This window comes from Nilaparvata lugens, chromosome 1 (assembly GCF_014356525.2).
Source record: "Nilaparvata lugens isolate BPH chromosome 1, ASM1435652v1, whole genome shotgun sequence".
Lineage (NCBI taxonomy): Eukaryota > Metazoa > Arthropoda > Insecta > Hemiptera > Delphacidae > Nilaparvata > Nilaparvata lugens.
In genome coordinates this window covers 8,684,493-8,707,404 of record NC_052504.1, presented here as the reverse complement: position 1 = coordinate 8,707,404, position 22,912 = coordinate 8,684,493, and the positions used below count along the sequence as shown (strand labels likewise).

Here is a 22,912-nt window from a genome sequence, read left to right as displayed (position 1 = left end):
CCAGAGGTGCTGGGATATGAACAAACGTTTTTAGTGAGGTCACTTCCGTGTTATCGGATGGTCTCGTTAAACTGTCTGTCTAGGCTAATACATCGTGAGGCCCATGCATTGACTGCTTAAAAGATGAATTCAGGCTAGGTGCGACCCTCCCGTAAGGTGGTAACCTTATGGCAAACTATATGAATTTGCCATTTTCTTGATGAAACTATAGTGAGGTTCACGTTATAATGGCAGTGTTTGATTAGCAATGGTATTGCTATCTTTGTCTATCATTAAAGAAAGCGGATAGCGCTATCTCTTTCTTGCTTTGCTTTGTTGCCAGATCGTCTATTAACAATGTATGATGAATAATTGATTAACAAAATATTTCATCCTAATTATGAAAATTCATCATGAAATTATTGAAAAATATGATTTCTTGCTTAATCCTATTATATTAAGCGAGCAATTTCTGTATATTTATATCTGGTTATTTATGTTCAAAACGGCTCTAACAATTTTCACGAAATTTGGAACAAACTAGGTTTGATATAAAAATTCGATTGCACTAGGTCTCATCCTTGGGAAAACTCGCTGAATGACATTAAAAAGATAATTCATCCTTGGCTGAAACAGCTGAGGCTTACGTCGTTTGTGGATAGTAAAAAGTGAGCGAGTGATTCCGTGGAAATAAAAATATCGCATCCCCGAAATTCATAAGATGACGTATAGCCAGCTGTGAAATATAAACACGATCATTCTAGAATTATTGTGTTCTGTTTATCAATGAATAAAAATAACGAGCGAAGCTCGGTACCCCGATATTAAAATATAATTGATTATTTTAAACGAGAATGAACAGTTAATATTACATGAATAAGCTACTGTATCAGCTACCGTCAATGGAAGGCATTGACAAGACAGAGGATCAGCAACGATTTTCTCCTATCTTTGTCCTCTGCCATTATAACGTGGACTTCACTATAGTGGCATGTTTTGAAAGGTTGTTGGCTATGTTTCAGGTGCGCATGGACTACTGCAAGAATGCAGTGGGAGCATCGCCGTCGCCCAGCCCGGTGGCGGTCGCCAGCAGCAGTCGCCAGTCGCCGAAGAGTCGCCGCAGTGAGCGTCACAAGAACGACGCGTGCGACCGCGCCTCGCTGCAGCTGCAGCTCACTCCGCTCAGCAGTCGACACAGCTCCAAGGAGCGCGAACCCCCCACCACCAGTCGGCCCAAAATCGATTCCAAACTCAAAACCAAAAAAATCGAAAGTATCAGTCGACTTTTGATGGAGGCGATGGGTGGCGGCGGCGGCAACCAACCAACAAACTGTTTGTCGAACGGTGTGAAACACTGTGATGACGACAACAATTTAGTTCCTAAAGATAACGATGCGGGTGATAAGTTTAGTCGTAGCAGTAGGTCCAGTAGTGTTAGTGCTGTTATTGGGGCAGCTGATGCCTCAAGTGAAAAGACTAATGGTAGTAAGTGCATGGACGGGGAAGGAAGGTCGAGCAGACAATCGTCGAGGACACGAACGGGTCGTTTGTCGTCCAAGGACGAGGAGGCGATCAAATCGCCCCCACCACCGCCTCTCATGAATCCATTAGTGGTGGAGGTGAATGGAGTGCACCACGACTCGGATGATGCGATGCGGTCAACAGCCGACGATGAAGCAGGCCAACTGTCGCCGTCCAAAGAGGGTGTCATCAGGGTACTCACCAGGTACCAGTTGAAGTCCATCTGCAAGAAAGACGTAATCGACACCGCTGATTCAGTCAAGGATGAAGCGGAGGAGAGCAACAGTCAAGCGGACGACGAACTCGAACAAATGCAGCTCGAACGTTTGCGGGAGATGTTCAGGACTAACATATTGTACAGCAAAACCCTTCAGTGCCTAGTCTGTCTCGATAAGATGAAGAACATTACCGAGCTGAAAAATCATGTGGCCGACCATTTCGGCTGCAACCACTTCCGGTGTACGTTTGCACAGTGCTCGTTTGTGACGTACACACGCGGCGAGTGCATCAGGCATATCATGCGCGCGCACCTCAAACAGAATGAGCGACATCTGGCGGCCGGATTCATTGGCAGAGTCGACAATCCATCTAATAGTGATCCACCCGAGGAGAAGGATAACCCAAATTCAAAATCGAATATCAACGATAAGAGTGTGTCAACAGTTGCACGTCGTAAACGGTCCTTGCCTGTTAAAAAAGATTCTCCCCCGAAGAATGGTGACGGCCTCAGTGTAAAACAAGAAATTGCTGACACTTCAGAAAGTGAACCAACTGAAGTGAAAGCGAAAGGAAGCAACAGTGCTAAACGAAGAAAAGCGGCAACAACTGTAGAAGACAAGCCTTCGCCCGCCCCTCCCCTCCAGTCGTCAACAGATGCCGCCCAATCACAACAGTCTGGTAAGTTGACAGCTAGTAGTAATCAGCCGATTTTATTGCGTAATATTTGTTTGGAGCTGTGAGATTGGTTATAGCGTATCGTTAAAATCTCTTCAATGGTAACTTTTGTTGGGGAAATGAATTGATTAGGCTATCAATAGCCTTAGTCACGCACCTTATTTTTTTAGAGAATGATAATTATTATTGTATTTTCTGGGTGAAACTTGAGGGGGGGGGGGAACACATCTCGAAACACTATCTTTTTACTATCAAAAACTTGAGTGAACAGTAGCCCAAATTCATAATCCTTTTCTCTACCTAAAAGTATATTTGATTTATAAGAATTGTTTTTTCTTTGGCTACTCTTAAATATAAATAAAGTACCTTTTTAAAATTGTTCAATCACGACATGTTTCGGCTATAGAATGCCATATAGATCTATTATTTATGATGTTTTATTCATCTATTCAGTATATTTGATTTAAAGTACCTATTGTCTTTTTTCTTTAGGGCTACTTTCAATATAAATAAAAATATAAATCACAGTACCCTTTTAAATTATTTTGCCGCAACATGTTTCGGACATAAATTGGAAATTATTTCGGAATTTTTTTGGTTTAAAGTATATTTGATTCAGTCTTCAAAATACATTGATCAGCATAATAATAATATTGATCACTTTGATGTTTCAACTACGTTGATGCTTGACTGTTGCATGGTGCAACAGTCGTCGTAACACATTTTCGTCAATTTTTTCAAGTAGGCCTACTATTTATTATATTATAAAGTTCACTTATACTATAGACCACTATTGATGGTTCTAAGTGATAGAATAAATAATATTCCAGTCTACAGTCTAGATTTAAACATTAATTGGCGCATTTTTGTTTGTACGTAAACGACTGCAGTCGACGATGACAAGCATTTTTGACATTCATATTGTCAAATTTCAAGTGTGTTAAAACAGCTGATCAAATAACTTTTTATCACTTGTCTTGATTATTCAAGAATCAAAATATTTCCAATAATATCAACATATTGTCATTTTAAAGTATAAACTCAACGTCCCCCATTAAAACATAACCGAACTTAATCGTTTAGGTTATTTAAACAAATTGAAATCTACCCAATCTGAGATCAAGCTGGGTTTTCGTTTGTGCGTAAATGCCGTCGTCGACCATGACATGGTGCGGATCTCAGATTGGGTAGATTTCAATTTGTCTAAATAATCTGAAAGATTATGCATGCTCAATTATGTTTTAATGGGGGAGGTGAGTTCATACTTTTTTATATGTTGATATTAAACTGCGTTTACACCAAAGTTATTAACAAAATGTTTTATTTTTCCGTCCTTATAGATTCTATTAGATCGAGTATAACTTATCATACACATAATGTGCATATGTGATTAAACGGAGTTTAATGTGTTCGTCAAGCTCCGTTTAATCACATAATGCACATCATGTGTATGATAAGTTATATTCAATCTAATAGAATCTATAAGGACGGAAAATAACCATTTTGTTGATAACTTTGGTGTAAACGCAGCTTGAAATGGTTTGATTCTTGAATAATAAAGACAAATAATGATATGTTATTCGATAAGCTTTTTTAGCACACTTGAAATTTGGACAATATGAATGTCAACAATGCTTGTCGTCGTCGATTGCGGAAGTCTACGCACAAACGAAAATTTACGCACCTTTAAGACGTGGATTACTGGAAATCCGAACCAGTAAATGAGAATCTTATTTCCAATGATATGCTTCTATTTTTCAGTACCAAATTGTTGAAGTAAAGTATTTTTTATTGGTTGTTTTCAAGCTAAATTTTCATGCTGACTTCATTCATATTCTATTAACGTTCTACCTGAATCTGTTTTCTTTCTCTAATTAAATAACTTACATGTAGTTCAGTATTGCGATTCAGCCATTCAAGTTGATCATTTTAATAACTTCAGATTAACGCTATGGTCGCTAGGTCAACGTTCTGTAATTTGAATAGTTTTTTTATGAACTTTGTTCCTCATGATTATTAATTTAATTTATCCCAGAACATAAAAAAATATCGAAACATATTAGAAAGAAAACCACAAAAATCAATCAGTTTCCTTCCTCTGTAGATATTGTATGGTTGAAAAGTAAAACCGATTTGTTCTTCACATTTTTTCAGCGTTTAATTATTTTTAATCGTATATTACTCCCAATATTTACAATAAGAGAAACTACTGTACAATTCTTTTGTTATCTTTTATTCATTCATTTATTTATTTACACATTGATAGATACAATATAATTCTCAACTATGAATGATTGGGAGAGGAACAACAGGCTTTAAGCCCAAAACTGTTCCTTTCCCTAATTTAGATAGAAATTGTCCAAAAATAGGTTATGTTTACTCTTCATGATTTTTGTCCTATCTTGAGTCCAAAATATATAATGTGACAACTGGTCTATTTAGCTTGATTACGTATTAGCTAATTAGCATAATTTAGCTTAGGTTTATCTTTAATTACAATGAATTAATTGTAATAGAACAAATTATAAATACGGTTGCGTAATTTTGAAATTTCGGTAGGGATAAAAATACATACGCTATAACCACATGCTGCTTCACTGTTGCTTTCATTTCATTGTATCAGTTGGACCCAATCATAAAAAATATTATTATTTTAGCTAGTCTTCTATTTCCCCATTTCTGTTAACTCACTAACTTTTTAGTGATCTTTATTTTTTGTGCTTCAGTGATTTATGCCAAGTGAAAATGATACGTATAATTAATCTAGTAGATGTGTATGTCATGTGCACGTTTTATGTTATACATGTTGTTCTGAATTGTTTGTGGTATGCTTCCCGGTACGATGGTGATGGATTGATATTAGAAAGCTTTGTGTTTTGTTTCTTCCGTATTTTTGTTCTATTTTTGTGCATCTTGATTCATTTGTGACCTTTTTTTATCATGATGATTGGTTTTCAACCATCATAATTTATGATGATTCATGGTTTGTATTTTTAATTAGAATTTATAAGTACAGTATTTAAGATTCGAATTATCAAGCAATTATTGGGGTAAAATAAAAAACAGTAGTTTATAATCTGTGAATTACATTATTACGTTCACAAGATTATCAGTATTGTTCTATCTACGCTCTACATAGTTACTATTATCAGTTAGTTCAGGCTTATCAATGCATCATGCTTTTCGTTTCCATTTCCGGGATTATTTTGATGGAAAGCATCTGAGTTTTAACTCTTGAAAAAATAAATTGGTATGCTTATACTGTATCTAAGGAAGGTCTCGTAAATGATGACTGAGTTCAACTTGAAATGATATAAAAAGTAATTTACTTAACTCTATTTGGACTTGTCCCAAAGTTGCAGTTCCCATCCCTACTATGATATCTTACTTTCCATCTAAGAGATAAGTGAATAAACTAAATTAGAAAATCAACTTAATCTAGATTGATTCTAGAATGACTTATTTCACTTTCTGTTTCATAAACACCTACTTTTTTTGAGAGGGAACTTCACTTCAGTTCTATAAGTTGAGTTTAAGAGTTGTAGTTCCTATCTCTATTATGTTATATTACTTTAAATCTCAGAGAAGTGAATGAACTAGGCTAATTTAGAAGATCTCCCTTCACGTTGTTTTATGAGGTTTGGTTACACTTTTTGTTTCATATCATATCTACTTATTTATTTTTGAGAGGGAACTTCACTCCAGTTCTATCAGTTGAGTTTAAGTGCGGGTTGTACAAAAGCTGGTTAAATTTTAATTCCACGAGAACCAATCAGAGTAGCCGTCTTTTCAAAAAAACCTCTGATTGGTTCTCGTAAAATTAATCACGGTTTAAATTTAACCGGCTTCTGTGCAACCGGGCCTAAGAGTTACAGTTCCCATCTCTCTTATGTTATCTTAATTTTCATCTCAGATAAGAAATAATAATTTTATAAATAAATTAATATTGAATATTATAATTAAATAAATACAGTATTATCTTATAAATGATAAAATAATAATAATTTTGTATCTGTAGTTTTCATGAAGCGCCTTTCATGAGATTGAACGAAACTGCTAGGGCGGAGCCCCCTCTATGGAGGAGATTAGATGAAACTTAGCAAGGGCTCCGCTCCCTGCGACCCCTTGCTATTATTATCTCAGATAAGTGATTGAACTAAATTCAGAAAATGCCCTCCCTCCAGGTCAATTCTAGGAGGTTTCTTATCACCTCTACTAATTTTTTAGGAAGTTTGAGTTTATCAGTCTACTATAGTATTCATTTTATATTTTATTTGAAGCGCAATATTGAAGCAGCTTGTAATGTGGCGCGGTAATGTTGATATTGTTGTTGTAATTGAAAGTTGCAGGAAAGGAGAGCGGAGCGGGGGCCGTGGAGTGTTCGCCGCCCCCCGCAAGCCCCGCCTCTGCCTCTGCCTCCAACTCTGCCCCCGCCTCCAACTCAGGCTGCTACTCCTCTATGCGTCCGCCTCATTCCACAGCCACGCAGGTCGATCCTAGTTTTCATACATCAACAGCCGCCTCACTAAAAAAGCGCTCCACTGATATAAATCACCACCACCACCCTGCTTCTTCATGCACCACCCTGGTGATCACCACAGACCGTTGAATCACCGCTCCCCTCTTCCTCTGTCTGTGTGCTAGTGTGTGTCTTCTACTCTATTTTGTCCAACACACCTACTAAACGCGGTCTCTGCTTATCTTTCTTGCTTGACTAACTTAACCACGCCTATCAAACTGATAAAGGGTGGTTGAATTTTAACTCCTCGTGATCGGTCTGCATGTTGATATACTTGTCAGAGATGAAGAAACTTGTAAATATTTTAGATTAGGTTAAGGCCCGGTTGCACAAAAGCCGGTTAAATTTTAACCGTGATTAATTTCATGAGAACTAATAAGAGAAGGCTCTTTGATAAGACAGGTTCTCTGATTGGTTCTCGTGGAATTGATCACGGTTAAAACTCAACCGACTTTTGTGCAACCGACACTTGGACCTATAAAAAGGAAGTACATTTTCATAAGAAACTTTATTACCAGGGGCCTGTTACATAAAAGTTACAAGTCCTGCTGTAATACAGGAGAATCACCATTCCAATTACATGCTCAATATAGCCGATAAAATCAGCTATTCCTGTATTACAGGACTTCTTAATTTTTATGAAACAGGCCCCAGGGCCCGGTTGCATGAGAAAATACAAGCTTATATTTTTGTATTTTTCTATTCTAATAACCATCTCACTAATAATATTAACAGTTTGTATATTCTTATGCAATAGGCTCCTAAATATGATTTTGACAAAAATTTTAAGTCTCCACTAATTTTCTTTAGTATTTGTCTTGGGAAAATTCACGTTTTTCACTCATTTTCTCTAATCGTCTTGACCAGTTTTCTTGTTTTTCCAACAAATCTTCATTCAATTGATAAATCAATGGAAATTAACTATAATTGGGATGTTCTCTTTCACAACTTGGAGTTTGTATTTGTAAAGAAGGTTTTCTGTATAAAGAAACTGCATATTGAGTACAAATTATCTAAACAATAACGAAAATAGTACTTTAGACAGGAGTGGCAATTTTCTATTGTTTTTTGTTTTCGAAGGGACGGATTCAAGGATCCAAAGGTTCAAAGAACCCCACACGTCAACCGAAGCTTATTGTGTTCCCAAGTAGTATGTTAGTTAGGCAAACCATTGGAGAGGCAATATCTTATAAAGCTTGCAATCTCTAATCATCTAGGTAGAGAAGAGCTCACTTCTTAATTTAATTTTATAAATATTTCAGATATCTAAGCTCAAATTTAGAAAAGAAAAAATAAATTTTTGTTTGGAAGGTATTTGATACTCGTGATGTCACTTTCTGGTTGTACTAATTACTACTCACTGTTCTTCACTAACCTTATTTTATTTTATATCTCCTGTTTTAACTGCTGTGTTGTGTAACTGCTTCTTATAACAGGCTTTAAACTACCTGCTCAAAACATACTTATTGAAACGTCAATATTAGATAATATCAAAGTTAGACAGATAATATTACCTGTCCAGTAACATAACTTATTGCATAACTCAACTACATAACATAACTTTATTCTTTCTATTCTTTCTTTATTGATTCATACAATAAGTTCATCATCAAATATGATAGGGAGAGAAGAAATAAGGTAACCTTGTGCTAATGTAACCATTTAACTTTCCTTCTAAAATATTATTAATTTCATTATGGCTTCTAACCAAAATAAATAAACTGACGTTCCATCATTATTAAACGAATATAAACGTTCAAAAATTTATAAGCATGAAATTAACATTTATAAACAAATATTACAAAGGACAATAGTCATCAATCGGATGGGAAAGTGGATGGGATGGGAATTGATTGAATTGATGGATGGAATTGATTGATATGAGTATTGATTGATATAAGTAGTAGTAGATGGTATAGATTGATTGATATAGTGGATGATATATGAAGTAAGGTCAATGCTTCTCGATTCCTTGATCCATTAACTCAGATCATATTTCTGTTAATCCATTATCACTTCTACTTTGAAATGAGACAATTATTGACAATATCACACATCATTCAACACGCGTTTGTCTCCGATGTCATATTGGATTCGATCTTTCTGAAGTTGATTCGATCATTCAAACTAAGATCAGTTGCTCTCGAATTACAGGAAATTTGACAGGCTTGGCTATTGTTAGCCAAGTAATTATCTAATTGCTGTATTCCATGTAAACGAACAAAGAAACGTGTCAACAATAATTTTCTTCTCAGCATCGTAAATCCGGGCTACATCTTTACTAATCAATGTATTTTTAAGCTGCGTTTACACCAAAGTTATTAACAAAATGTTGATGTTAATAACTTAATCCTTAAAGATTCTATTAGATTGAAGAAGTATGTGTCTATAGTATAGATTCTATAATGATTAAGTTATTAACATTTTAATAACTTTGGTGTAAACGCAGCTTTATATTATCCTACTGAATGATTGGTTGGTATTTTAGTTAAATTTGTTGCATGATTCAACTAATAGTATATTCAATTTGTTATTCCTTGCATCAATTTTATTATGGTAGCATAAACAATAGTCATCCTATGAGTCGAATCAATATTGAAACTCATTGAAACAAAATTACAAATTTAATTGTACCCAACTATTACAAAATATCAATAAAAATTTAATGGTAGATGATAAGGTAGTTTTATGTGCATGATTTAAACGCATCAATTATTTCTGTCTATATTCATTTTGTTAATTTAGTTAGTAATGTTGCACTCTCTTTCCTACGCACCGTGGTTGTAATGTTGCATGATCTAATCGTAACTTTTAGCTGATTCGTTGTTAGAGATTTAGTATTTCACTACAATTATTTTATGATAAATCATAGAGTAGCCGTAGTCGAGTGGATTAGATGCTGACTTTATAATTCAGAGCTGGCCCGGGTTTAAATCCTGGCCCGAGCAAGACATTTTTCCGGGCCACTCCTCCCTTGTTTCGATTGGACACGTTAAACTGTCGGTCCCGGCTGCCCAAAAAAATAGCAGTCGTTAGGTTATGTCAGAGGCCCTGAAATTGATCAGGTGCGACCTGAAAACTCTGACACCAGACCTGAGTCAGCCAGAACACTTGATATTATTTTTCATTATGATCAATTTGTGTGTCCTTGCAAGTCCAACTATCAAAATAGCAATGTTGTCAGAACGAGATTAGGATTCTAATTTTCTAATTAAGAATCAATATTGTCTTGCTCAGAAATTTCGAAAAAATGAAATTCGAATGACAGATTCTAATATCGTGCGCACAAAATAATTTATGATTTAATGTTTCAAGTTTTTGATTACGGTTATTAACGAGTGAGAGTTCTATTTTTATTTTGCAATCTGAATTCTCAAAGTTGAAATTTCCCATTACTCTACATACATTTCTCTAATGGAAATTGTTGTGAACAGAGAAGAAACATGACACATTTTTTTAATAAAGATTAGGGAGATGAACCGTTGTCAGTTAAGCGTGTTATCCTCTCCCTATTGTCATGATTTTTGCTTGTATAAATAAATGAATATTCTACAGATACATTATTCAAACTACTGAGGGATGGTGTAGCTCCGTAAAGTCAGGTAGAGGATCACTCATTGAAAAAATTCCAAAAAAGCCTGATTGCTTGTGGACTCCACCGCTCACGCTATCCTTTTCTAGCTCTGCAACGTTGCCAGATCGTGTTTTAACAATGTAGAAATATAATTAACTAACAAAATATTCAATCTCTATTATTAAAAGTCTGTTATTGAATCAATGAAGAATATATTTTCTTAACGAATGATATATAATTGATTATTTTAAAGAAGAATGAACAGTTGATCATTCAACTGTTATTGTAGGCGGAGCTTCTGATATATGACCCAACATGTGCTGCCGTCTCCTGGCAGAATTACGAGTTAGATTACAAATTGCTGTTGACCAATTAGGAGACAGTTCAGAGTAAATAATTGAAGCTCTTATGATATTTTATTCAGATACACCGGTATCAGCTATCCTCTATAGAAGGCAGAGAATCGGCAACGCTGTTCCCCTATCTTTATCCACTGTCATTATAACTTGGACCTCAATATAGGTGGTTTTTTCGATTTGAAACAAACTAGATATTAGTGAGTAATGTGATAAATTACATTACAAATGTAAATGATGAGTAAGTAATGTGTAATTTTGTTGCGTTTACAGAGAAAGTCGTCGAAATGACGCTGGCCAGTGGCTCCGATAGTGACGAGGAGCCGAACTCATCGCCCGGTGAGGAGCAGGAGGCAAGATGGCCGCCACTGCGCACCTTTCGCGGCTTCGAGGGCGAGATGGAGGCGTCGCGACGCGCCGGGGAGGCGGACGACGCTCGGCCGTCTGACAGCTGCAACATTCGAACAATGGTGATGAACGTGATATTTGGTCCCGACCACGAGCACAAATGACAGCGGCTGCGTCCGAGACGGTAGCAGTGCTGTTGTTGATCTCAGCCAATGGTTTCAGTGCATTTCATGACAATACTCTCCCCTGTGTGATTCTTAGACCGGTTGCTCTCCTTCTCTGGTAAGTCTGATTTACTAGTGATACACACAGTACAAACACTCGCTCATTCGGTGGAAAAATAGCTGACTTAAACTTTATAACTCAAACTGGTGATAAAAAACAGTTATCTCGCTCACTGGTCACTTTATTCTAGTGAAAAAATAGTAATTATTTTTCGATACTTTGCTGTAAGTTGTTGTTTCTACATCTCAGTTGATAATCATTTGTTGAAGAAAAAGTTGGCCCATTTATAACTAAACCTACCGGAGATAGCAGTTATTTAGCTCACTGGTTACTTTACTCTAGTGATAAAATTATAATTATTTTTGATACTTGGCTGTAAGTTGTTGTTTTTACATTTCAGTTGATAATCATTTGTTGAAGAAAAAATTGGCCCATTTATAACTAAACCTACCGGAGATAACAGTTATTCAGCTCACTGGTTACTTTACTCTAGTGATAAAATTATAATAATTTTTTGATACTTGGCTGTAAGTTGTTGTTTGTACATTTCAGTTGATATTCATTTGGTGAAATAATTGTTGGCCCATTTATAACTAAAACCTACAAGTGGTGAAAGCAGTCATTTCTCTCACTGGTGATAAAATAATTATTATTTTACTTGCCTGTAAGTTGTTGAATAATTCATCTCAGTTGATCCTCATTTTGTGAAGAAGAAATAGTTGACTCATTTATAATTGGAACATACTGGTGATAAGGACAGCTATTTCTCTCACTGGTGACTTTATTATGGTGATAAAATAGTAATTATTTTTCGATACTTGGCTGTAAGTTGTTTGTACATCTCAGTTGATATTTATAAGAATTGTTAGTGTAACGTTTGGCAATAATATGATGTATGCGATGTTGTGCAAACTGTTGAGCGTGTTGATGCTCTATTGTATTATTGATATTGGTTCGAGATTAAAATCTTTACACAAAAACTTGGATTGTGTTTCATTGGTTGAAGTAATTTAGAGAATTCACAAGTTTAGAAATCGCTTCCTGGTGTTTGGGAACTCACCCAAATCAGGATTTGTGGGATCAGTATCAGTGGTAGTATAAGTGACCGGCACAGTGAAATATAATTTCCGTGAGTTCTGATTGAACTGTTCCCACTCAGAACGTCCGAGCGAGTTTGACTTGTACCTTTAGAACTTGTGGGAATATTCTCATGGGAAGTGCGAGGGTAAGTTATGAGATGATGAAACGTCCATGTCTATTCGATAGGATTCTGTGGGATTCAAACCCGCGACCAGGTATCACTAACTGACTGAAGGAATAAGACTAACGCCTTATTCAACTCGGCTATCTGCCCGGCCATTTTCTTTTCAATGGTTTTTTGAACGTTTGTATTATACTCTTCAAACTTGTAAAATTGCAGTATTTGAAATCTTGCTACATTTATAAATCCGCTCACCAGAACCTGGTTCAATTACATTAATCGATCAAATTCATATGAAACATAACTATAGTTATATTCAAATGGAGGAAGCTACGAATTGTTATTTCTAGAAAAATTTACAATCTTCAACCATCTTTATCTTGGGGTGAAAAACGTTGAACTTTTATCATTATTTTGATTATAGTCTGTCCAAACTGCCATGAGCCCTGAAAGATTAAGCCGACCCTCGCTTCCTCACGCGCAGGCACACACGCCCGGCCTACCTGCGCCATTTATTTAATTATTCAGAATTACACAACTTACAGAAAAGTACCACAGGCTCACGCCCAAAACGGTTCCAATTCTAATCTAAACAACAGTCCAAATGTAGGTAGGTTATGTGTCACTTCGATATACTATGTATACTACTTTGTATACAGGTAGACAAACCGTCCCTTTACTCTCACACACAAAAGGAGACTGCGCTTGTGTGTGTGAGTAGTAGGAGGGTCGGCCTAATCCTTCAGATATCATGCCTATTTGGACAGAGTATAGTACACCGATTTCTAGAAACATTCACTCTGTCATACCAGAGACAAATAATCTAGGTAGAGGAATAGTAATTTACAATTGAACAGTATGGTTATTCTATGGTCATACCCGCAGAATAGCTAAAGTTTTATTCTCTATATTATAGTACCAAAATCATATTTATTATCCATTCAACTTAATTTGACAAACACTTATGAAAATACCCAAAATGTTTTTGCTCCAATTTGTCCCTCACAATTCATTAAAACAGTTTAAGTTTTGGGTAAACTTAGCTTTTCCGAATTATCTGTTCACTCAGTCACAATGCAGAAACGAAACAAAATTTGAAACATAAATATATTAAAGTTGATATAAAACAAGAATAACTTATTTTAGTTCTGAAATTTGTTCCATTTAGAGGACTGTTTCTCGTACTTGCAAATGAAAAGGCTTAAAACAAAAAGTTCCATCCACTTTATTTGTAACTTAGCAAATTTTAAGTTGAAGCACCTTCAATTTCACTGATAAACATAATTCATTAACACTAGATCTAGGAAGAATGCTGTCAAGTGTTTGTATATAAGCAGATAGACATATCAATTAGCATTCCTAGTGATGAAAATAAAAATAATAAATAAGTCCAACAAATGTTATCTTTTGTCTTCGACAACTTGACCACGATTTCGTAATCGGGTCTCTTCGTCCTCATTGGTGTAACCCAAATTCAGGTGACACGAGTTCATCTCTAAGCCCTTGTTCACTTTTTGATTGTCATTGGCCGCTTTGTCTGAGGTGTACTTTTTTGAATTGTTCGACGGGTTGTTGAGTGGAGTATTTTCAATAACATGCTTCACGTCATTGCCAAACGAACTGCCGTAGCTCTCTTTCGCTTCTTTTTCCTTATCCAAGTTGGTAATGGGCGCATTGAAATTCTGAAAACAACAACAAATCAATTGAATAGTTGCACTTGTAACAGCTTGCTATCAATACTTAAGTTGAAACAAATCTCTTATTGTATTCTGCATCTTTGAAGAGTATTTTTCATTATAAAAAGTTAGTATTTTTCTTAACTGTAACAAATATATATTTTGTTGAAAATAAGATACAATGTCAGCCAAGGGTTGGGGTGACTTCGTCTCTTTGAAAAATATATGGAAAAAAGTTAATTTCTAAGAGTTAGACAAAGTGAAACTAACTGTTAACCTTTAAAATGAATAATGACATTAAAAAAACAAATTAAATCCACTTCAAAAAATCACAAATTATTTATTGAAAAATATTTCAGTTTATGCTGCCTAAAAATCTTTTGTAGCGTCGAGGCATGTTGGCTCCAGCTGCAGAATCAGCAAAAAATGAACATTGAGAACGTATTAATTTTAAGCAAGGTGAATATTCTGTTTTATTTAGTAGAATAAATTATATTATTTCGAATTGTTTTTGCATCATATCCTGCATAATATCACAATTTTTATACTGGGACAAAGTCACCCCAAGTTTAACCTAAAAATAACCTTGTAGCATTTAACTAGTAACAGAACCCTAACCATTTCAACTATTGAAATATAATAAAAAGGCAAAAACGAAATGTTCTCGCCGGTATCATACGTTTCGAAATGAGTTTTCTACTACGAAGTTTTCCGACACCAAAATCACAAGATTAAGCTAGCAGTTAGGTTTAATATCGATAATTCAACTAATATATCGATTATGATCGATAATGATCAGGGCTACTGGTATCAATGTTGAACATCGATTTTAGATAACAGAAATAGGAGATAGATTGACTTGAATATTTTCCGCGAGTTGGGTCAAAGTCACCCCGATCGACGGTATATAATATAATAATTCCTAGTTGGGTCTCCTCATATCACTTGATTATTTGCGCATTTTGAACTCTTGTTAATTCAATATCAATATTAAAAAATTATCAAGAGGTTTCAAAACTAATAAAATTCCTAGTTAGGCCTCCTCATATCACTTGAATTCATTTATTTACAATAATTATTATTAAACGAAAATCCCAATCAAATGCTGTAAATCACCCCGAAGACTTCTGCTACTGCAAATATTGACAACAGGGTAAACAGCTAGATGGGAATTCGATGAGCGCTACTGTACAAGAATTATTCATTTATGTAACAAACTACACTTACTTTTTGTGTACTTGAGAAGTTGATATTGTGGTAATTATTCATATTGAATGAAAAAAGTTTCTTTTTCATTCAAAACTACACTTATGTGTAATGAAAACATTGGTAGATACAATTATAAGGCAATCATTGTGCTATTTTTATTTCAAAATTTAGGTGATGACACACAGTCCAGAAAGTAGGTTAGGCTATGTTTCATTCACTTGTCCAATTTTGAGAATATTGCCCATTTGAGCACTTGTTAATTCATTCCGTTTTTGAAAATGAACATTACATTTCAAAACTCCTAGTCAGGCCTACTCTTATTTGAAAATCATTGCATTTTAAGATTCATATTTCAAATGTTTAATTGCCATCTTATTTCTGAAATGTTGCTTTGGGATTGTGCAAATACTATCCGTAAGAGGCTAGAATGTGTTGAAGGGAGGTCTCTTGGTTACGGTTCCGTACATGGTGTATCTATTATCGAAAATATTTCATCAAAAAATCAAATCACACATTTGTTCAGAACCTAAATGTTCTGTTTAATTATGTTTTAAAGGTAAAAGGGTAGGTTAGGTTTTTCAATCAATCAATAATTTTATTCAATTCAACACAATATTCATAAAAGTAATCAAAATACAAAAATCACAATCAAAAATAAACTTCTAATAAAATACAAAAACAGGCTTCATGGTGGGGTGTGCTGAAAAGAAAAAAAGGAGGAAAAATATCTAGCCAACTATGGTTTCCCATGTAATAGGCAGGTAGAGGGTATAAAAGTAAAGGGTGAAGAGGAGAAGAAAAAGGACGTATTGGAGAAGAAGGTAGGAAAAAATAGAGAAAATAATTTTGTTTTCAAGTGGTAATATTCTGATATTATTCGAAATACAGTGTAGTATCATCGTCTACTGGTGCTTTATTATTCGATATTTTTAATATCGATAATTCGTACACAAGATACGGAAGAGTCCCAGGTCTCTGGAAATAGTTTTGTCTGCAATACTCAAACGGCCAGTTGTTGAAAAATCTGATCAAACCAACATAGAATCTGATCACCGTCATTAGCTCCGCTTATTAATTATCAGCTGTGACTAAGCGGCTATCAATTGAGCAAATTCATTTCCAGGTGGTTCGGAACCCACCTAAAACAGTAAATATATCTTATTACTCTCTCCATCACCTACCGCATTGTTTTTTCTACCTACCTCCTTCTGTACAGCACGCTGCTTTATGTAGAAATGATTGAACAGGTAATAGATGCAGCCAGTTATAAGTGTCGTTGCCGAAAATATCTGGTAGGTCGGTCGTGTCCCCACGGCTTGCATCAAGTACCCGCCTATCAAGCTGCCTGCGCCCTTACCTGCACATTCACAACACTCACATTAATCAGAATAAAGTTATATCAAACTTATAAAAACTATTTCAAATTACAAATGAAAATTAGTACATTTCTCTGAATAGTATTGTGCGAGAACGCATCCCTTACTAACATCACATCCAGAAAAACCCTTCTTTAATCTGCAATATTCAGAATATAAAAAAGATTGGCGATAGAGTAAAAATCAAGTTTTCAACTTGATAGCTGGCCTTGATGCTCTAACTCGTAGTGGGTAAAAAAATCTTATAATAAAATCAACCGATCAGGCTGTTTTATAGTGAGATTTAAGTGATAAACATTGGCATGAATTCCTTGTCTGTCATTAGACAAAGCAGATCGCTCTATCCTCTTCTTCCTCCGTAACGTTATCAAATCGTTTGTTGGCTATGAAGAAATATAATGAACTACCAGAATAGTCTATCTCAATTATGAAAATGTACGATTTAATCATGAGGAAATATATTTTCTTGGCGAATGGAATATATTTGAGATGGAGTTTATCATTATTAACAATAATTAACAATTAATCAGATAGGCATATACAGGAATAACTTGAATCACATCTGTCTACTATAGAGGGCGGTGGTAACAAAAACTCTCCTATCATTTTCACTGACTATAACGTGAATTTCACTATAGTGGCATTACAACTTACAATGAGTATAGTCATTTCTGACTACATGTCATTTGATCCAGTATGATGTTTACAGTTGGCTTACTGTCATTAGGTTTGCAAAATTATTAAGATAAGGATTGTTCACTTCAAACTTATGCCACTTATGAGCTCATTTAGAACTTCTCCATTTGGTAATGAGCTGATCATTGAAGTTAGGTCTACATTTGAGAGATTTAAAAGTGACTGACCGACTCCGAAGTACAGTCCTCCCAGAAGACCTTGAATGCTGGAGTCGGTTGTTGTGGTGGATAACTTGGCAGCGTAAGTCACGGCTGCCGTGAACGCAAGCGATGACGTCACAGACTCCATTGCTTCGAATATCAGGCACATCCATGGATTGTAGATGAGTGAATAACCTTCACAAAAAGGAAGAGATTAGCCTACATTGATTTATAAAAGATTTTAAATGATTGGTTCGTTTAAAATAGAATATCGGGGCACCGAGCTACGCTCGTTATTTATTTAGTTATTTGATAAACAGAACACAATTCTTTGAAATGATTGGGGAAGGACTAACAGGCATAGCCCAAAACTGTTTCTTCCCCGAATTTTCATTTATACACTATAAATAGTCCAAAAAGTAGGTTATGTTCCATTCACTTGAATTCAGGTCCAATTTCTGTCCAAAAATTTGAAAATAGAAAAGTTCTAATTAAGATGGTTTACAGACCAAAATTGAATTACAAAATAACACTCACTAATCACTTAAAACTGTAAAATAATTATTAACTTTAAAAATTATGATGAATTTGAAAACATCGCGAAAATATGTTTTTATTTTGAATACGATTATTATTTTTCATTCATTATGAACAGAGGCGGAATGAATGTATTATATAATACTCATACTTTTATTAAATTTGTGGTAGTGGGTGGAGAAATCTTTGAATTCACTTATTATTATCATCATAGAGAAAAGATTAGTTGTCTCTGATATTATGCATTGTAGTTGATTTATCGAAATGAGAGCCAACTATATGAAGTTGGACTTGTGTGTGTATAGAAGTGATGACTCAAATCATCTCTTAATTGCTGAGCTCGCAAAATCTTAGTTTACAATACTGTCATTGACACTGAATCATGTAGTGTGATTATTCAGTTCAGTCTATGACAAAGATGTTAGGCGGTTACTGTGAATTGTGTATTATGTTTACCCTACATTAACTGTTGAGCCCGGTTAGAGGATGAATGTAGAATTGTAGGATTGCCTTACTATTTTTGTAGGTACCAATGTTATTACATCAGTGTCATTTGTAAGATAAATGTGATACTCACCTATTTCACTATCCATGACGAACTGCAATTAATATTAGTTTTGAACTATTTTGACGACACTACAGTCCAATTTCGAATAATATTTATTAAAAAAAATCTGGTGTGGTACACTCACACAACTTTCGTTGCTCATATTTGAAACTACGATCAGACTTTTGTATATGTGTATATATAATTGTTTTCAGAGTACTTTTTCCTTTGTGTAAATTGTGAAATTCGATGATTTTTTTAGTCGTTATTTCTTCAAAGTCGTCAAAACAGCTGTTCTACAAATGAAATATCTCGACTATGTGTTCTTTTTATGAACTGCTCTACCTACCTACCTCATGCACGAGAAGGAGGTTACAAAGTCCATTTCTCAAGGATGTGGTGGACCCCCCATTAGTTTCCCAGAAAGGAGACTCATGCCAGTTAATAGAGCTGATAAATAACTATACAGAGTATGAATTTGAAAAAAATCGGTCAAGTTATTTTGAGAAAATCGTGAAAAACATGTTTTTTTTAGTAATTATCGCCATTTTTCTGAAGTATATTACGGAGCTCCTGCAATTTTCTCAAAAATGAGACTCATGTCAGTTGATAGGGCTTATAAATAGCTATCCATGGTATGAATTTAAAGAAAATCGTTGGAGACGTTTTTGAGAAAACCGTGAAAAACATGGTTTTTTAGTAATTATCCGCCATTTTTTCCGCCATTTTTAATTCAATTTTATTGAATTTCTTATTGTCAGATCCTCATGGTATAAGGACCTTAAGTTTAAAATTTCAAGTCAATCGGTTGATTAGGAATGGAGTTATCGTGTTCACAGACATACACACACACACACACACACACACACACACACACACACACACACACACACACACACACACACACACACACACACACACACACACACACACACACACACACACACACACACACACATACACAGAGACCAACACCCAAAAATCATGTTTTTGGGCTCAGGGGACCTTGAAACGTATAGAAAACTTGAAATTAGGGTACCTTAATTTTTTTTGGGAAGCAATACTTTCCTTACCCATGGTAGTAGGACAAGGGAAGTATCTAGTGCTCACGTGTGTTGAGAATGGATTATAAAAAACCCAAAAGCGCTCCACACGTGAGTACTAGTTTTTAATAACTTACTTACTTACTGCGGTGGCCACTCGTACCCCAGTCGGTACTTAGTCTCATCAACTAAGCCTCTCCAGAAGTTTCGGTCACCCGCGTCCTCCTCTTTTAGGCCCATCCTCCTCATATCTTTCCGGACCTGGTCCCACCATCTAGTTTTTGGCCTTCCAGCTGGTCTCCTTCCTATAGGAGTATTCCTCAGTACACTGCTTGTCAGGGCGCTTTCTTCTTTCCTCAGAATGTGTCCCGTCCACCGTAACCTTCTGCTTTTAATTTCACCCACTATGTCTGGTTCATTGAATAATTGGCGTATTCCATAGTTGTGCTTGATTCTCCAAACTCCGTTCTCTAGTGTTGGGCAAAAAATTTTTCGAAGAATCTTGTTTTAAAAAACAATGGTCTTTTTTTCTTATCTTTTATTCAGTATCCACGTTTCTGAAGCATATACAATCGAACCTCTGTATAACGAATTCGATTATCCCGAGAAAAAATTCGCTGCCGAGAGGTATTCGTTATTGAGAGGTCCTGTCAAGAAAACTGCCACGATCCTATGGATCTTAAAATATCGTATCACGGCGGTAAATAAATGTATCGCGAACGTAGGTAGGGTACCTATTAGGCTAATATTAATATGGAAATTTGAAAATTCATGCTGTTGAAAAAAACATTTTTTTTAATATTTGTAGAACTTAATAAGTAAGTAAACTTACGAATTGCCTGATAATTTTGAAAGCCTCAAGAACTTCTTGATCTGACGGATTCTTCTCCTCAGGTTCGTCACAGTCATAATCATCATCATAGTCAGTTCAAAGAATTGAATTGTGTGACAAAAGCAAGAATGGGAAAGTCCAGTAGTCTAAAATAATGACAAGCTCTTGTAATTCAATTTCCAGTAACTTGCATTCAATTTTCGACATGTGTTTTATCCTCTATTGACTGTCTACACTCTATCTTCTTCCTACCTGAATTGTCATCATTTTTAGTCTATTGACCTTTCTGCTGAAATTAAAAATTCCTTGAAAATGACCGTCTGCTTCCTATACACACTACACTTTGTATGTTGAAGTCAAGAGAAAACTTTGTTGTTGAGAGGTCCGAAATTCGTTAAATAGAGGTAAATAAGCAGCAAAAACTCTAAAATGTCATGGGACCAGGTAAAAATTCGTTGTGTAGAGGATTTCGTTAAGTGGAAGTTCGTTATAGAGAGGTTCGACTGTAGTAATACTGGTCTTATGATGGTTTTGTATAGTCTTAGTTTTGATTAGTTTTTTAGTGAGAGGAGTCTTGAACTAAGCAGTTTATTGCATGCGTAAAAGCTCTTATTTGCGGATCTTATTCTGTTGGTCACTTCCAGTACTTCTGAGTTGTTGTGCGTGAGTGTCACTCCCAAGTACGTGAAAGTTTCTGTCTTTTTAAAATTATATAATTTTCAATAACCATCATTCAAAATTGGACTGTAGTGTCGTCAAAATAGTTCAAAACGAATAAATGTAATATGTGAAGACATTGAGATTAAAATATTTTAGCTGACTTACCTAGTAGCCTAATGGCGTAGAAGACAAATCCGATGAAGAGCACATCGGCATGACCGATTTTGTCGATAATGGGACCTGACATGACGAGCAGTGGCAGACCTGCTATGCCTCCAATCGTGATGGTGATCCCCATGAGAGAGCGCGATGCGCCCAGATCTTGCAGAAGCCAGAACAGGAAGCTCTCAATGTAACCCCAAGCCGTTCCTAAAACATTGCTCATTTTTAAATAATTACAAGCGACTTTACTCGTAGACTTGAGTTAATTACATACACATAGATTTTGGAAAAAAATTATGAGAGCTCTTAATGTAACCCCAATAGTCCAGTCAATATATACATTAAAAAGGGCGTGTGCTTGCAATTTATATTGTAGTTCTGATTTTTTCATATATTATTTGGGTACATAAGAGAAGTCCAGAACCAATTTCTTCATGCAAAATTTCCTTGTGCTAGATACAGAGTGGCCCAAAAACCCCGTATTTTCGGCTCATTCTCCAGTTTTCAGCTATTTCTGCCAAATCTCGTAATCGGACAGAAAAATTTGCTCTCACCTTTCTTTTAGATTAAAAAATTCTGAATAAAATGAGATCATTCGGAACTTTCTATCTCCAATGAGTACTGAGTTATGATTTTTCAAAAATGAATGAAATTTGAAGGAAAAATCAATTTTGATGAATTTCAGTTTTTGATCAACAATATCTTCCGATTGTTAACATCTAGATGCATAATTCAAAATCCCTCTGGGCGTATTTTTGTGCTCTACAATCTGAGATCAGGGAGAGCGCTCTATCTCAAATAGATTTCCAGGTACACCTGACAACAATGCTCCTTGTATTGTGAAAAACACCTAATTTTCAGCTTCAACCATCATCACCAACTACATTGTCCTCAGATTAATATTTCGCACAATGACATAAAATCATGAGATCATTTTCTGTGAGAATCACCCATTAGATGCACTTCATTTCAGTATTTCCTAGTGGAGAGGCGCGCTTAAGAACACCTCAAGGATCAAAATTTCAAACACTTATAACTTTTGACGCAATGCTCAGATTTCATCGTAGTACACTTCATTCTTCTCGGCTCGTCAAGGCGGTCCAAAATCATGCATCGTAAGTCAAATTCGGTCGAAAAATGAAAAATTTATTGTTGAGTGTACTTGAGCCCATATTCCAATACACAAAAAATGGCCAAACGGAGAAATTAAATCTGTCAAAAATTCTAAGTAGCGTTCAGACCTGTCAATTTTATATTGTGGACGTACATTTTCAGTGATTCGCTACAGTTGTGATTTGATACAGTTGATTTGTCAGTTGTTATGTTGTAGTAAAGCCAATAAGCGGACGCCGGACGTTCGAAAAAAACTATGTGTATGAAGACGCTGCTTGGTTCACATTCGCCATTGCCTCCACAA

The 22,912-nt window shown here is 35.4% G+C and overlaps 2 protein-coding genes across 7 annotated transcripts in view; one reads left to right on the top strand and one right to left on the bottom strand.

Moving 5' to 3' along the window:
- The window catches only part of LOC111051468, a 35,965-nt gene extending 23,566 nt beyond the window's left edge, over positions 1 to 12,399 (top strand). The window contains exons 9-11 of one of the 4 annotated variants that reach the window (XM_039429530.1): positions 1,002 to 2,397; positions 6,738 to 6,883; positions 11,117 to 12,399. In XM_039429530.1, the coding sequence (XP_039285464.1) occupies positions 1,002 to 2,397; positions 6,738 to 6,883; positions 11,117 to 11,134 (1,560 nt within the window). In that variant the 3' untranslated portion in view covers positions 11,135 to 12,399. Of the gene's footprint in view, positions 1 to 1,001; positions 2,398 to 6,737; positions 7,038 to 11,116 lie in introns of all 4 variants that reach the window. The other 3 variants (XM_039429518.1, XM_039429511.1, XM_039429524.1) reach the window with 3 other exon arrangements.
- Positions 12,400 to 13,825: 1,426 nt separating this feature from the next.
- The window catches only part of LOC111051467, a 63,916-nt gene continuing 54,829 nt past the window's right edge, over positions 13,826 to 22,912 (bottom strand). For 2 of the 3 annotated variants that reach the window (XM_039429495.1, XM_039429500.1), the window contains exons 10-13: positions 21,499 to 21,702; positions 17,742 to 17,909; positions 16,705 to 16,859; positions 13,826 to 14,299 (exon numbers count right to left, since the gene is read on the bottom strand). In XM_039429495.1, coding sequence (XP_039285429.1) covers positions 14,018 to 14,299; positions 16,705 to 16,859; positions 17,742 to 17,909; positions 21,499 to 21,702 — 809 coding nt within the window. In that variant the 3' untranslated portion in view covers positions 13,826 to 14,017. Of the gene's footprint in view, positions 14,300 to 16,704; positions 16,860 to 17,532; positions 17,910 to 21,498; positions 21,703 to 22,912 lie in introns of all 3 variants that reach the window. The other variant, XR_005571458.1, reaches the window with a different exon arrangement.